This window comes from Prosopis cineraria, unplaced genomic scaffold (genome assembly GCF_029017545.1).
Source record: "Prosopis cineraria cultivar Desert tree isolate PC_DT_omini unplaced genomic scaffold, ASM2901754v1 PC14, whole genome shotgun sequence".
Taxonomy (NCBI): domain Eukaryota; kingdom Viridiplantae; phylum Streptophyta; class Magnoliopsida; order Fabales; family Fabaceae; genus Prosopis; species Prosopis cineraria.
The window spans coordinates 29327748-29345312 of NW_026555345.1; the positions used below are offsets into that span (position 1 = coordinate 29327748).

General features: G+C 32.2%; 2 protein-coding genes across 2 annotated transcripts; one reads left to right on the plus strand and one right to left on the minus strand.

Annotated features, from left to right (window-relative positions):
• The first annotated feature begins 1207 nt into the window (after nt 1–1207).
• Nucleotides 1208–2536, plus strand: LOC129292453 (uncharacterized). Its single transcript, XM_054930003.1, has 4 exons — nt 1208–1267; nt 1388–1690; nt 1764–1868; nt 2114–2536. The coding sequence occupies exons 1-4, from the start codon at nt 1208–1210 to the stop codon at nt 2534–2536; spliced, it is 891 nt and encodes a 296-aa protein (XP_054785978.1).
• A 6766-nt stretch (nt 2537–9302) lies between these two features.
• On the minus strand, nt 9303–10277 carry LOC129292454 (acidic endochitinase-like). The gene has a single exon (XM_054930004.1). It carries the CDS (start codon nt 10275–10277, stop codon nt 9303–9305), a length of 975 nt encoding a protein of 324 aa, XP_054785979.1.
• Nucleotides 10278–17565: the final 7288 nt, after the last annotated feature.

Consider the following 17565-nt stretch of genomic DNA (forward strand, 5'->3'; position numbering starts at 1 on the left):
TGGTTTGTTGGAAGAAGTGATAGAATTGCAATATTCTAATCCAACCTCTAAGAAAACTAGAGTGGTATTGTTTAAGTGTGATTGGTTTGATCCCCAATTAAATAGGGAGTGCAAGGTTCATAGTCGTTATGGCCTAGTTGAGATCAATAAGAGAAAACGATTTTCAAAGTACGAACCATTTGTACTTGCTCAACAAGCTCAACAAGTTTATTTTGGAGAATATGCTAGTAAGAAGAGGGAGAGGGCTGATTGGTGGGCTGTTTGTAAAATAAAAGCAAGGAGTATGATAAATGCACCAGAAGTAGCCTTCCAAGAAGATGATATGGGATTGCCATATGACACAAGCATGGATGCAATTAATAATCTTTGTGAAGGGGTAGCTGAAGAACTTGAAATACAAGAAAATGAGATGAGATTACAGTATGAAACAAATGATGTTGATGAACTAGAAAAGTTAGATGAGGAAGATGAGCTTGAAAATGAGGAATTTCAAACTGAAGAGGAAGATGAACTTAGTGAGAGTGATAGTATTGAAAGTGATGAATCAAATACTGAAAAGGAAGATGAAGCTTAGGTTTGTAAATGTTAGCATTATTTTATTGCATTTGATCATTATGACATTTTTATTGAATTATTGTTATTATAATTTTAACTTGCTTATTAGTATTATTTTTCTTCATTTTGAAATTTTTCTATCTATAAATGTTACAGGGATGCCAAGGGGTAAAGCAAAACATAGATCATTTAGAGTATCAAGAAGTGTAAGCATTCATCAGCAAAATGTTAGAGGTGGTACTGACATAGAGCAAACACCTATAAGAATGCATCCACAGAGCAAGAACCCATTGTACAACATGCACCTATGGAGGAAGCATCCATTAAGGAACCACCAACTGATCATGCAATTCAACAAGAGGCTAATACTGAAAATGAGACACATATTGAAAATGATATATCCACTTCCAATGAGACTCAACAAATCAAGTCAAATAGACAAAAAAATAAAGTCTCATATCGAAAGTCTGCAGATGGGCGCATATACTTAGAACCAAATAATACATCGTATAAATAAAATTGATAAGTTTTTCTAGTATCTGTTTCTTTATTATTTTGATATTAAATCTAAATTTTGTTCATTTCATAGGTATCATCCTCATAATGCTGTGCGTATATTGTCATGTATAATAAAGAAGTTTTTTGGAGGACCATGGATTACTGGGATAAAACACCATTTGAGGTTAAGCAACGTTGGTTTGGAGAGTTCAAGGTAAACATTATTATTATTATTATTTAAGTTCTTTTCAAAGTCATGCAAATTACTATTTAGTTGAAAATCTTGGTTATTCAAGTTTATCCTAATTTGTTCAATTTTGTCTTTGTATCTTAGAAAGTATATATTTGGGAGGACAGGTTTGATAATGAGATACATGGACTTTATGAGAAGTCTATTGGTCGAGGTTGCTTGAAAACTGTCCTTTATAATGCAAGGAAGACATTCAAGGAAAAGGGAATATCACCTACTTGGATGAGTGAAGATAACTGGAAGGAACTTCAGCAAATTTGGACAGATCCCAAGTATCTAAAGAAATCTGAGACTAATTCAAAGAATAGGTTGAGCAGTAAGGATGGACTTGGCCCATCATGCCACTCTGGAGGATCAATAACATCTTCAGAGCATAAGAGAAAATATGTATTAATTCTACTAAGTTCCTTACAAATTTTACAATTAAACCTACTTGTTTGACATATTTGCATGTATGTAGGAGGAAGAGACAGGGGGTGAAGCTCGTCCATCTCAAGTGTTCTTGATGACTCACAAGAAATCAAATTCTGAAGCCTTTGTTGACAAGAAATCAAAAGCAATATGGGTAAGAGTATTGTATTAGAAAATTTCAAACATGTCAACTCTAAATTCAACTAACCAACTCCATAAATATATATTGCTTCAATTTGTGTTGCTTAGTTTAACAGAGGATTTGTGGTCTTATTTGGTCTAATCTAGAAATGTAATTCCTTTCTATGAGCTCAAGTTTATTTTCAAGATTTTTTTATGTGCTTTGTTAATAAATGTCTGAATTTTGTTAATATATCATTAAGAGTATTTTATTTTCAGGATAAGTTTCAAAGTGAGATGAAAGAGTCTCTAGATGATATGTCAGATGTTGGAGCTATTGACAGCCATGCCTTGGAGAATTTGAGCAATGAGCAAGAGATGTCAATTTGGACAAAAGTTGTTGGTGGTCCCAAAAAAGGAAGAATATATGGTCTTGGATCAGAGGCTACTAACATTTATGTTGCATCTTCACAAGCTTCAAGCCATGCACCTCCCCCTAGTCAGGACTACAAACAACAAATGGAACTTAAAATACAAGAAGAGGTAAAGAAAAGGGAAGCACTTGAAAAGGAATTGCATGAATTGCAAGTGGTTGTACAGCAACTAATAGCTACTCATGGATTGTCTCATCCTTGTTTGGAGACTCCACAAAATGTTGATCCATCTATAGGATCCACCTCAGCTGCAAACAAAGATAATTGATCTTTGTTTTTATTCAACTAAATGCTTTATTTTGTACTTGTAAGACACTTTTTTTGATTAGTCTCTACTTTAACTTGTGACTGTTTTGAGAGACTTTCAATATTAATATCAATCTAATATCAAAAGCTTTTTTTATATTTGATTGTTGCTAATATTTTTATTTTAATAGGTAATTTTGTTAATAATGAATGAGAAAATAATGTGCACGTATATATATAGGAAAATACTGAATCAGTGACAAATTAGTGACAACCTGTGTCTTCACTGATTAGTGACGAACATTGTAATCACTAATTAGTGACGAACTATATGTGTCACTAATCAGTGACGGACTATGTTGGTTACTGATTAGTGATGGATATATCAACTTTAGTGACATCCAGTTTGGTCACTATAAATACATATTTGTGACGGACATTTTATTTTAGTGATGGATATGCCCGTCACTATTAAGAAATATTAGTGACGGATATGATTAATTTAGTGACCGATTAATCTGTCACTAATTAGTGATGGATGACTATCCGTCACTTAAAAATTAGTGACGCTATATTAGCGACCACCTTAGTAACCGATATGTTCGTCACTAATCACTGTATTAGTGATGGATTTTGGCTATTAGTGACGGATTTGGCCGTCACTAATATGGTTTTTTCTAGTAGTGAGCATACAAAAGCATAAGATACCAATCATTTGAAAAACATTGCACAAAAAGGGTAAAAAATATCATTTTATAAAATTATAGGTCGCTCGCCATGGTCAACAATGCATTTACTGCGGCAAAACACACTGAGACTAATTTAGTTTATATAATAGTCAACATTTTATACATAAACAGTGAGGGCAATAATTTGTTCAAAGTTTTAAAGTTCAGGGTCCAGAATGCTAATAATATAATAGTTTAGGTCTGTGGTGTAAAATCTCTCACGACTAAACACAATTAATTAAACAAACTTATGATAATCAAAGGATTAACCCTTTAAGTAGATTACCAAGTTTTAATTTTTAAATCAAGAGATCCCAAGTTTTCATAATTAAATTGAGTTTACATCAATCACAACTCTTATATCAGAGTAGAAATAAGTTATAAAAGCATGGGATATTTCAGAGGAGTGAAAAAGAATAAAAACAAGTGAAGAACAACTCATTTGTAGCAAAAGAGGACAATGCACCGTGACTTGTACACGCTGCACCACGGTGTGTTGTTCTTTATGCCACGCGTTGTGGCTCAGGCGCCCATGTGCCAAGGCGTGTTGCATGAAAATGACAACAGTTTGATAATAGAATCATGGAACTTCTAATGATGCTCCCGATTTTCCATTCGATGTTCGAATGACATGATCTTAATGCCTACAGAAAGCTTGTTTCATAAGCTAATTAATGGTATGAGTTTCACTTTTAAAAAAAAAGTCACACTAAGAAGTTGGACACCCAAATATATTTTTATCACTATTTACAATTTTCACACAAAAAAGGTGTCCAAAACTCATAACAAGTGCCAAAAGTTATTTCTAACACCTAGACATATTTTCTTTCTGTTGTAGTAATCTCTCCTTCTTGCTTTTGTTTTGATAATAGATAGATGTCTTTATATCTTCAAATACTAAAATCATTTGAGACTGTAATTTACCTATTTTCTTTTCATCATATACAGTTGTACAAGATTGGTTCTGAGGGCAAGGCAAGGAAAGTGATTGAAGAAGAATTCCTCTCACTCAATAAATTATGTTTCTCATGGCTCTAGCAGCAAATCTGGAGGGTCATATAAGAAAGGGGGCTAGTGCCGCCTCCCTGATGAGCCCATGACAAGGTGAAACCAGTGTGATTCGTATGTGGTAAGGCTTGTCTTGAGAATTATGGGGTCCTTCGGACGCCGCAGAGGTGCCGTGTGCTGCGCCAGACTCTCAGCCTGTGACAGAGTGGTATCAAAGCCAGGTTGCAATCCTGGAACCTGTGGGCCATGTTGATGATATCTTGTTAGCCAGCAATTCAATAAATTTCCTCAATGAGATAAAGCGCTTATTGTCTTGCCATTTTGACATGAAGGATATGGGTGAAGCCTCTTTTGTTCTTGGGATACAGATTCATCGTGATAGATCTCATGGTATTCTTGGTTTATCACAGGTCACTTATATTGAGCGAGTACTTAAGAGATTCAGAATGGATTCTTGTTCTCCTTCACCTGCTCCTGTACAGAAAGGTGAGCTGTTGTTAGAGTTACAGTGTCCCAAGGATGATAAGAAGATGGCTGAAATGAGAAAGATACCATACGCTTCCGCTGTCGGCAGCCTTATGTATGTTCAAGTATGTACTCAACCAGATATAGCCTTTGCTATTAGAGTGCTAGGTCGATACTTAAATGATCCAGGTTCGAATCATTGGAAGGCTGCTAAGAAAATTATGAGGTATCTTCAAGGTACAAAGAATCATATGTTGACCTACAGAAGGTCAAATTCTCTTGAGGTTGTTGGGTATTCTGATTATGACTTTAAGGGATCAAAAGATCTTGAGATTGTTGGCTTTTTCAGATTCAGATTTTGCCTTTTGTCTGGATGATCGTAAATCCACAACTGGCTATATTTTCATGTTGTCTGGAGGAGCTGTCTCTTGGAAGAGTGTGAAATAGACACTTACGGCAGTTTCATCTATGGAAGCTAAGTATATTGCTTGCTTTGAGACTACACGTTACGCTATATGGCTGAGGAAGTTGATATCTAGCATGCACCTAGTTGAGTTAATATCACGTCCTTTAACCATTTATTGTGATAACAAATCTGCAATATACTATGCTAACAATCACAGAAATTCCAGTCGTACAAAGCATTTTGATATCAAACTTATGTTTGTGAAAGAGAAAATTGCTGAGTCTCAAACCCGTGTGGTACACATTCTTGGCACACAGATGCTTGCAGATCCGCTGACTAAGGGCTTACTCGTAGAAGTTTTTCAAAATCATGTAACTTGTATGGGTATTGTGAATTCCTTTGATGTCCTAGTTTAGTGGGAGTTTGAGAACCTTTTATATTGCAATTTCTCTTTAGGCTTTGTTTTTGTTCTTTTGTGAGTTATGTTCAGTTCAATTAGATGCGTCTATATCATTTGTATCCCCATAAGATTCAATGATTCTGTTATGGTACGCTATGCATGTCACTTGTTTCCCTATAGGAATCAGTGATTTATGTTGTTATCTTACTGAGCTGTGTTTTGAAATAAAATTTCATGTTTTATTTAGATTATGAGATATCATATCACTTGTTTCCCTATAGGATTCAGTGATTTTGTGGAGTTTCAATTTCTAAATTTTGTTTGTGGCTTGTTTATGCAATTTGCTTAATTAATGCAATCCAAGTAGGAGATTGTTAGAATATTATTTATGAATTAGCATTAATTAATAAGCCCAATAGATTAGTCTTTATGATCTTGTGTAGACCGTGATAGGTGGACCACACAAGTGAGCTCAATGGGCAGAGGCCCAACCCACAACCCAATAGCTGTCAGTTATTTTCTATCTCTTAACTGTTATAATTATTTATTATTTAATAAGGAGGTTACCAATCTGATCTATATAAGACGAAGCCCCCTCTCGGGTTACAAGCTGATGTTGCCCAGCTCGGCAGCCTTAGCTTGTAACTTGAAAGGGGGCTTCAAAATAATGGTCCAAGGAGCTAGGCCAACCAGGCATTGTGGGTTGGGAGAGAAGTGACTTGTAATCCTTCCACTGAAGAGAGCCAGAGGTGTTTGCTATTCTGTGAAACCAGCCTCACGCAGTCCCCTCTCTGAGAACCTCTGGGTTGTGCACCTGCCTATACTCGAGGTAATCGAGGTTTTATCCAGCACTCATGGATTCTTCAGGTTCTGTGCGTCACGGCCAGTGGCGGTTGAAGGTCCTTCACCACCGGCCACCATCGTAGATGTTAGGAGGAAGGGAGATGCCCATGCACCGTCGGCATGGTCCATCTTCACCACTGCTCCAGGTCGTCGGTAAAGATGGACCCAATTTTTTTTCAGTTCGTGGCATTTAGAAGACGCAAAAGGGGGCTTCAAAACGATGATCCATGGTCCTCCAACGCCGGCGTGAAGATCGCAATTTTCTGGTTGCCGACGCTGGTCTCCACACTGTTGTGGTTTGCGGTGCCTGAAGAAGAGGGAGCCGGGTCAGAGAAGCGGATCCTGGATCCTAGGGATCGGCCTTTTATGACTCACGAGCTCAGACGTCGATTTGGGCCTAATTATATTAAAAAAAAGAGGATTCTGTTAATTACGTTTTGACCCCAGGATAGAATTACCTCATTAGGCCCAACCCAAAAGACTAGCATCTGCCCATTGAGCTCACTTGTGTGGTCCACCTATCACGGTCCACACAAGATCATAAAGACCAATTTATTGGGCTTATTAATTAATGTTAATTCATAAATAATATTCCAACAGTGATTCGCTGCATGTTGTTCTCAATCAAGGTATAGGCTCTTCATGTTTATAAATATAACAATGGTTTTATTATTTTTATTTTGGGGAATTAGAGTCTGTAACTTGTTTCAAGCTTTCTTGGGTTGAGAATTTACATTTTAGGGTTGTTATATTTATTAATATTAATAGCCTTGTAATTAGCTCTATCTAGTTTAGTACGGGTAAAATTATAGGGTTTTTTTACATTTAATTAATTTCAACTAATTTGATATCACAAAGTAATTAGCAAGACATTTGTAAAAAGAAACAAAGAGAATACTCCATTCATTTCAAATTATAATATAATTGGAGATAAGATTATGTACACCAATATAATTTAATAATGGCATTTTACAAACTTACTTTTTTAAATAAAAGAAATATCAACTTCAAAAAACACCCCTCATTTAATAGAACTTTCAAAATAAAATCATTTCATATTCTCTCTTTATTTAACGGATAATATTAAAAAATTATTATTAATACAACTTTATTATTTTTATCAAATTATTTTATATTTTGGGACACAAAATATCTTCAAAATAGTTTTATAATTTGGGATAAAAGGAGCATTATATTGAAGATCTATCCCCAGAAAGTTAGAAACATAGCTTGGAGACAAAAGAACTGATGAATTCACCATGAGGTAGATCGATTAATTCTATTCCCTATAGGAAAATAAGAATCAAGAGATAGAAGATTTATATGTGGCACATGTTAAGGAAGCTCTTTCGCCGTTGATTCTAGGACTATGCATGACATCAACTAGCCAGGGGACCAGAATCATCGATGATGTAATATCGTTTGTCTCTTCATTTACATATCTTTTCGCCACTGTGGCCCGTGGGCTTATGATTAATACGGCAAATAGATAATATGCATGTCTAACGCCTTATACGGATTTACTTGTTTGAGGCATTAAAAGGCATTTCAAGTTATTAGGGGAATATAATACAAGGATGCTAATTATTACTAGGTTAATTAATTAGGAGCGTGTGAATAATTCATTAGCAATATTTTTCATCACTGTAGCACTAGTATACTAGGTTATTTTCTGAAATAGTGATGTTAGAAATTTGGTGAGGATCTGCTTGGATAAGAAGTTTGGGCTTAGTTTTCGGAGTGAAAAGCTCAATGTGATATTGTAACCGTAAGTTATTAATGTTAAAAGCGAGAGGGTTGATCATGTTACTTGGGTTGTTGATGCAAAATGGGGAGGGGAAAGAAGGAAGAGAGAAGATAAAGAAAAAGAGCAGATAGAGAGGGTTAGAGAGAGAAGGGGAAAAAAAGAAATTTAGAAGAGAGACAATTCAATATTCAATATAATTCATATTTATTCAAAATATGTACAAAACAAATACGCATCAAGGTGCAGGTCTTAATCTAACTCTAAAAATTAAATGCAAGAATATTATAGAATTCATAAAATTAAATGACAATATTTTGAAAGATAATAATTCAAAGAGTATAATAATTAAAACAAAATATTTCTAAATTTTTAAATCAATCTATAAATCTTTTAAAATCTTGAATTAATCTATTTTCTTCCTCTTCCTGTTCAATCTATAATTAAAATCTTGAGTTAATCTTGAATTATTTCGTTAGACAACATGGTATCAATTACCTTCTTAGCTTGGATCCATCATATTTCAATCTATTTATATATTGCTGATGATATTCCTTTTTAAGGCTTTTTGGATCAATCAATCAATCACATGTAGATATACGTGAGCATCTTTTCTCATTCAATGAAGTCACGGACTTGTTTACTTTTTTAGGTAAGTCTTTCTTTAACTTTTTTTTTTAAATTAAGACCGGCTTTTATCTAAACTTGCTAAATTGCAAAATTAATTATGCACCTCATCAAACTTTTCAATGTTAAATTTTGTAACTTCAGATATATTATAAAAAAATTTGAAATTGATAATTCTCTTTTTCAATTCTGCTTATCTTTTATGTACTTCCCAACAAGTGGTACGTCACAAGTCGATTCAAATCCACTCACGTTTGGGCCACCTAACAATTTATTATCTGAGTTATCATGGGCGCCTTTGGATTTTGTAGTTCAATATAGTGATATATCACTAAAAGTAAAGATTGATCAATGAATTAAAGTTGAAATCATTTATTCAGGAACGGCCATGCGTACGTAATTAAGGAGAGATTTATTTAATATTGATGATGATGATAGCTCATCAGTGTTGGAAGTAGCCTCCAATTTATTCGATACAAGATTTAGATAATACTTAATTAATTAGTTAATTAATTAACTAATTAATTAAGTAATAGGGATATCCGTGAAGAGACGATATAGTGGATGCTAGGCAGATTGTTTTAGGTTCTCCATTGGCGCCTTAAGGTGATCATGAGGCTCGAGTTTGTCGCTATACTTGCAAACAAGATCATTCCACAACATGAACCCCCCAAACAGGGAACCAGCAGATTTAAGTTTTGGAAGGACCTTCCTTTTGAGATTAGCAACTGGGATATATCCTTCTACATCACTGCATGCGGGGAGGCCGACAAAGAAGGAATGACTTTTGTCCTCGATTTCATGGATCCAGTGGTCCCATGCTTCTAAAAGATTATGAGCATCTCCATCAGAATATTCGCAGGAAGCCTTGTTATAGAACCTTATCCAGATGTAGTCGAACATCCAAGTGTGGATGGCTTGGTTTAAGTAGTGATCTGGGAATTCGCAGTACGGTGCTGCTGACAGGTAAAAATACCTGGCACCTTCACTACTGCGGTGTGTGTCAAGGGATTGCACAACAGTTTGATAATACGCCTCCCCACCACCACTTTCAATGGCAAAATCAACGCCGTCTAAGACCACATCTCCGAGTGGACCGTCTGAATCAGGTTCGCCGCTCAGGAAGTTGGTCCAGAGGTAGTTTGCAAGTTCTTCGGCATCTGTAGCTGAAGAAAGTGTATAGTTCCCATAGGGTCCTCCGACAGAGAGGAAGATTTTGACGCCTAGGGATTGGCATTGGGCAATTTGGGAGGCATATTTGTCGCAAGGGTTATGCTCGGAGTACGGTTCGCAATGGCCTGTCAGGTTTAATTCTGCAGCATCATGATTGCCGAAGGTATCCAGGAATCCTATGTTTATTATGTCGTACCTTAGCGAGGCGCATGCTTCAACCAACTCTCCTTCTAGGTCTCCTAGATCGGTAAAGTTCTGGCCCCAGTAGGTGACATAGTGATAAGTAGAGCCATGGGAAGAGCTGAAGCACAGAGACAACAGTAATAAGGGCAGAAGGAGGATGATGGGAGCTTGTGTTTTGAAAGCCATATTGAGAGAAGCCAAGGTAATGCTTTCGTGTTGTAGGAGGAGCAAAAGAAGCAACCAATTTATAATGGGCAGGGGCTAGGGCAAGGGTCATTATCGTCAATTTACTTTCTTTTTTAACCTTTTCTTTATTAAAGACATTATGATGAGTGTTACATTACTCCCTGTGAACCAAAATATAGGGTATTAGTAACTAATTGATGGTTCTAAAAAATGTTAGTTAAAACCTTAATTTCTTAAACAAAAATTACATATTTTCAATTTTACTCTCATTAAATACCCTATATAAGTGCTTTGATAATGATAATTAAAGTTCTAATGTATCATTTTAGAAAAAAAAAAAATAAATGAAGTAGGGATATAATTGAAAAAACAATTACAAAAAGGAGCTTTTGTAAATATAGCACAAGTTATTATGACTGGTTTATTTTATTTACCAATGATATGTCATTGTATATTAATGATAAATTTTTTATAAATTTTTAAATTTTTAATGATAAATTCATTGTATATAAATGATAAATTTTTTGTATATCAATATGAATCAACCATATTCCCAAATTTTGAAAAATTTGTTTCATGTTTTTTGGACATGAGATATTTTTCGGCTAGTGAGACAATTTATCTTTAAAAAGATTATCTAATACCTTATATTTTAGACTAAAAAAGGTTTTTAAAAAATATCCTATATTGTGGTTCGGAGGGAGTATATTGAATTAGAAGTTCATTTTCTCCCAATTGATTCTTACTTATCTCTAGCTATATTACAAGAATACGAAAATGGCACCATCACGCTGACGATTTTTTTTTTTTTTTGCTGCCAAACAAAACTGGAATCTATTGTAAGTGTTAACAGCTATATGAACATTGCCTCTTAGATTAAGCAAGGTAAATGAGATCCCTAATATAACGTCCTCGTTATGAATATATACACTTCTCTGGTTCTCTTTATAAATCATTTTTATCAACATCATTAATATTAATATAATAAAAGTAAAAGGAATAAAAGTGTGTAAAATTTCAAATATGCTGTATATAACACATCCAAAAATTGATGTCATGTTACTTTTTTTTTCTCATGAAGGGCAATTTTAAAAATATTTTTTAAATATTACCTAAAAAGCAGCATTGTGACTTATAAATGAGATTAAATAAATTTTTTAGAATATGTTTTATAAATGAGACCAGAGGGAATACTTGTTTATACAAGGAACACTTACATTAATAATGCTTGAAACTATTTTTGCATAATACCATGTCGGAACTTGTAAGGCCTAGCTCATGAGATTATAAACAAAGAAGAAAATGTGAAATCATGGAGTATTGATTTTTATCTATAGCGAGATAAAATGAATAATAAGCATATATTTATCATGCATGCATGAATGTATGTAGAAGGATGGCCACCTGCACATTGGGAAAACAGATTAAAATCCAATGAAAAAAAAAAGAAGAAAAAAAGATTAAAATCCTTTAAAGTTGGCTAATGTTTCATGAATTTTAGATGATATTATTAACCGTGTTATGACGACCCATGAAGAAAATTGGGGGGCAACGGAATATTAATTTTTACATCGTGCCGTAAAATTAATGAATTGTGTGCTGCTCAAGCGTGGGTGTATAATCAGCATGTCACATTTTTTTTATTTTAGAGTTTTTCTGCTTACATTATAATAATTAGAACTAACCCCTGCAACATAGTACTCCCTCCTCCCAATTTATATGACAATTTTGAGTGTGATTTAATATGTCAAAATATAAGATAATTTGATAAAAATAAATTTTCATTCAATATACTTTATCAATATTTTTGTTTGGCCAAAATTCTTTTTCAGTATTATCATTCCCTCTTTAATATATTTTCTTTCTATTTAAGGTTATTAAATGAAGAGTATTGTAAAAATTCATATTTATATTTTAAAAAAAGTCATAAAATATATTTCATGAGCTTTATTGATATGCATAATTTTATATATAAATTAGCAAAGATAAATGCTTTTGGTTTGTACTCGGGTCACATTAACATCAATGTTATTAGACGATAAAAGATGTCTCACATCTAAATATTAAAAGGTAAATCATAAATATGTAAGCTTAGGAGGTGTATAACTAAATTGCTTAAGTTATTTTGGTGGAATATACTATTCTTAAGTATACTTAATATCAGAAATCTAATATGGTATCATGAGCCATTCAATCGGGGATAAAAAAAAACCAAAAAAAAGAGAGAGAGAAAAATGGGAGGATGAAGGGGAAAAAATGAGATTAAAAAAAACAAGAAGAAGAAGAAGAAGAAGTTGAATAGACATGAGGTTTTTGAGACTAAAACAAGTACAAGCCCAAGTAAGAAGAAGAAAGTGAAAAGAAACAAAGAAACAAGAAAAAAAAATAGTAGAGAGAGTATTAGAAGATAAAAAAAAGTCTCACATCTAAATATTAGAAGATAGATAATAAATATGTAAGTTTAGGAAGTATCTAACCAAATCACTTAAGTTATTTTGATGAAATATATCATCTTTAAGTAGACTTAATATAAGAAATCTAATAAATGTATATCCAAGAGGTAAAGAGAGCATTATCTTGAAATTTTAGTTCGCAGTAACTTAACTATATACATGCTGCGACCAAAGAAACTATGATTGACAAGGTAGATTGCTTTTAATTGTGACATGTGTTAAAGGTGAAGCTTTGTAACCACTTATTCTGGGACCATGCTAGCAGCAGCTAGGCAGGGGACCAAATTAAAATGGTGGATCGATGGTGAAATTTTGGGTTGTTTCTTTTAATTTCCTTTGTTTGGAGTTTTGCAGTAAGTACATTGTAAGGCCATATTAGCTGGCCAAAATGAAAAAAAGACCATTCAGTGGACCGACATTGTCCGTCTCGTGACATTCGGATTCCCCTTTTAATGGCTTTTGGTTATTTCTAACAATGGCCTTTTGTTTTATATATTGCGTGCCGAGATATTATTGATTTTCAGTGAAGAATTATCTGGGAAAATAGAAAATAATGCACGTGTTATTTGGAATTACTTGTTGGAGGCCTGGATTGGAGGCATTACAATGTGAGTTGATAAACTCGAAGGAATCCGACGATGCAGTTTTTATTTTATAATAATTTTGAAAGCAGACTAATTATAATTTGCAGTTAGTTAGAAGTTGTCTATAATTATTTATGATAATTTCTAAACTTTATAATCAGGTGTTTTAAAGATAGTTAAATGTACTACTTAGTTGTAAAAAATATTTTTAAGAGACTTTTTTTTCATTGAAAATATTAATTAGTAGTAAAAAATTTGAAGTAAATATGCACGTGCGTGTCTGTATATATGTTGTTTATTTATTTTTTTTTAAAAAAATCAAACTTGAACCAAACCTGAACTGAACCACTCAAATTGAAACCAAACCAATTTGATTAGAAGAAAAAATTGAATAAGCTCTAAGCTTTGGTGAACTGATTTATTTAATTAATATGTTGTTTTCAAAATTAATAAAATTTTTTTATCTTTTTGTCTAAATATTTATTTATTTTTTTAATAATATAAAATTGAAATAATATGAAATTATTTTAACATTGTGTTAGTTATTATAAATATATTTTTAATAATAAAATTAATTTTTATTTATATATATTTTTTATTTAAAATTTTAATTTTTCTAATTTATTTTTTAAAAATATTAATTTATCTATTTTTTAAAAATTATTTTCTTATTTTAATGAGAAACCTTTTCCTCTTCCCAACCAGTAATCGAATTGAAAATTTAAACCAGAGTCAAATTTCAAAGCTTAATCATGAGAACCAATTACTAGTTTTCAAGCTTAATCATGAGAACCAAATTTACTAGTAGTGATAAGAACCCTATTTTACAAAGGAGGGAGATACCAAAAGGACAGGGATGAAGGGCGTTTGGAAATAAATAATTTTTTTAGGGAATAATTGTGTGGGAGTGAAGGAGGGTTGCATTTTTTTTGGGGGGAAAAGAGTTGCATTATTATGGCCTTTGCTTGTTCGTTTTTTTTTTTTTTTTGGTAACATTATTATGGCGTTTGTTGCATTGGAGTGATAGACGCGTAATTTGTTTGAAACTAAAGTCTCATTCGGTTCCTGAAAATAAATGAAATGGAATGAATTAAAAAAATTAATAGAAAAATAAACTAAATCAATCTTCTTTCATGATAAATATGATAAAATTTATCAATATATGTTATAAATGTAGGAATTATCACACCTTTTAAAAATCTCATGAATCATGATTTTCAACTTCATAAAATAAATTACCCCCTTTCCCTTATGAATGTTGTTCATCATCTCTTTTGATCATCTCATTTTTACCTTCATTTTTTAAATTCATTCCATTATATTTTTTCTAGTAACTAAATGCATCTAGGGTTGCAACTGTGCAACAGGAACCATAATTCCCGTAAATGAGGATCGCATTATGGGGTGTAGCAACGGACTCCATAGTAAGTAAGTAGCCACTTCTCATCTTCTATTTACCTTTGTGTCCGTAATTCGCTTGAAAATTGTGTCATTAAATTACCTCTTTGCAATAGTGATCTTGTGGTGCTAATTAACTAATTACATTCATGTTTGAATTTGTTAAGTGACCTAAATAATTTTTAATACAATACCATTCACATTATTGTCCGTTTTACTTTTAATTTAAATAATGACTTTGATTTGAATTTGTAATACTATAAATATTTTTTACATTTAATTAATTTTGAGTAATTTGATCGCACAAAAGTAATTAATAAGACTTCATACAAAAAAAAAATCAAAGAGAATATTCATTAATATAAAAATAACTTTTTAAATCGGTTTAAACAACTTTCTAAACTAGTTCTCCAATCGGTTTAGACATGAGTGGCTCTATATGAGTCGTATATCTGGTTTAGAAGGTTACTTTTTAAATTGGTCATAACTAGAAACCAGTTTATAAAGTAGTCTTTCTAAACTTTATCTAACTTAGATGAGGTTTAAAAAATTCAATTTCTAAATTGATTGTAGTTTACAACCAGCTTAGAAAGTGACACTTTTTTTTTTAAAAAAAAAGGGCATTTTTTTTTGGATTGGAGGTGATTTAAAAATATCATTTTCAATTAAAAAAGCCCATATTTTTTATCATTGATAAATTTTAATAAATCTTATAATAAATTAAAGTAACTACTAGTAATTACTACAAAGTTATAATCTTTAGCATCCATAAAAAAAATCAACCATGAATAATATATCTGTAGATATGTGATAAGTACATAGTTTACTAATAAATAGATATATATATATATATATATTTTAGACTATATTTGATTATATTTATTAATATTTCATACATATTTAATTAATATTTAAATTTTTTCCTTATCACTAAATTATAAAATAAAAAGAAATTTGTTGTAGAATCTACTGAAATTTATCTCTTTTTATATTTTGTAGGGAAGAAAGTAAATCAAATTAAGGAAAAAAAAGAGGAAAGATAAGACAAAGCAAAAATTGTGCAGTTTCCATGCCAGATCGAAGATCTCAACTATTTATGTGAATTTTGATCCACAACGGAGCAATGTGATTTGCGCAGATGACAGAGAAGATATTTTGAAAATTAAAAAAATATAGAAAAATAATATGTTAATATTTTAGAATGATTAGGAGATTTTATTTGTTTAATATTATAAATAAGGGCTCTTGTATGGCTATTCAAGAGGATCTAATTTCATCATCTGAGAATTAGAAGGCAGAGCATGGAATCTAGAGAAGTTCTGATCCTTTGAGCTGGGAGTTTTTCTTTTTTTTTTATTCTTCTTATTTCTTTTATGTTTTTTATCGGAATGTTTTGTATTAACTATATGAGTTGTTGCTAATAAACTCCCATTCAAGATAGAGAGTAGCTTGATTGGGATAGATTTTACTCTTTTATTTGGTTATTTTTATTTTTCCATTGAATTTAATATCTTGTCTATGAAATTTAATTTTTTTATATTATCTTTTTCATTTTAATTATTCTTTATATAGATGATCACTATACAGATTGTTTGTAGGTAGTTTGATAAACTAAATATGGTGAAAAACTTACTTAGACATAGACAAACACAAATAACAAAATTAGGAATAATTTAAGAGTTTGTGGTGATTTATATTGTAGTTTCATGATTTAGTTAGAGAATAGAATTTAGTGATAGTTAAATTTAACTCTGATTAAATGCATCATAATCTATTGAAAGATAATTAAGACACCTTGAAAATAGTTGTCACTATAAGAAAAGAAAAAAATAATTAATTAAATTAGAATAATCTATCCTAATAAGTGATTCCTGATCCCTGACGTTTTTTGATTGGTTAGTTCATCATTTATCATTGCTTTTATTTTTTTTTCATATTCACATTATTTAAATTAGTTATTCTTCTTAAGACTACCCTTTTTTATTTCTTGAAATGATAAAGTTAGTTGCTTTTCTCTGGATTTAACTTTTGAAATACTTTAAGATTTATTACTATGTCAATCTCGTGCTCTTGTGAGGCTGATCAAGATGAGAAGGCGAGAAAAGAGAAGAGAGAAGGCAAGGACAAAAATTTCAATGCAGAGATAAGTGTTTCACTTGCAAAGAAGAATGGCAGTGTGGTGTCTGGATAAAAATTTACTTAAATAGTCTCTCAAGCCAGAGGTAAAAAATGATTCACTTTCAGCCGATTATCCCTGCAACTAGTGTAAACAAAATATATTCAGGACCGGTTGTACAAAAAAAACTAGTTTAAAAAGTCTTTCCTGAAAATATTTAAAATAAATATATCATTAATTTCAAAAATAAATTAAATAAAATAACTAAACAAATTTAAATAATAAAAGTTATTGTTCAATTAACTTGGAGCATAACTCTATAGCCATTCATTTGCAAGGACAGGTAACATCTGGGAACTGCTTCTCCTCCTTAGGGTTGTCAGCACCCTCATCACCTCCAAGCTCTTGCTAACGCTGCTTCCCAAAGTCCGGCTCCTCAATGCATTCAAAAATATTGTCGAGGTTGAACATGAAGAGCACAAGAGCAAGCATTCTCGGAGACATTATGGATAGGCATGCGAGAGATTTTAGAAAGGAGAGTTGAAAGGAAATTTAAGTTGCCAAAAGTGGAAAAAAGAGATCTGTGATTTATATAGACTAGCTTGAAAACAGCAGCTGTTCTTCCCTCAAACTGACCACTGCCATGTAATAGCAGTTTGGGCCAAAACTGCTACCCAAACCGCAACGAGTTCCATCATTTGGGTAAGACTGTCATTAATGCCTTTTCAAAAGGGTAA

Excerpts from the sequence above, each read along its gene's own strand:
- LOC129292453 (XM_054930003.1), top strand. The coding sequence starts at position 1,208 with ATGGATTACTGGGATAAAACACCATTTGAGGTTAAGCAACGTTGGTTT. Across the intron at positions 1,691-1,763 it reads CAGAGCATAAGAGAAAATAT|GAGGAAGAGACAGGGGGTGA; the intron begins GTATTAATTCTA and ends GCATGTATGTAG. Across the intron at positions 1,869-2,113 it reads AGAAATCAAAAGCAATATGG|GATAAGTTTCAAAGTGAGAT; the intron begins GTAAGAGTATTG and ends TTTTATTTTCAG.
- LOC129292454 (XM_054930004.1), bottom strand. The coding sequence starts at position 10,277 with ATGGCTTTCAAAACACAAGCTCCCATCATCCTCCTTCTGCCCTTATTA.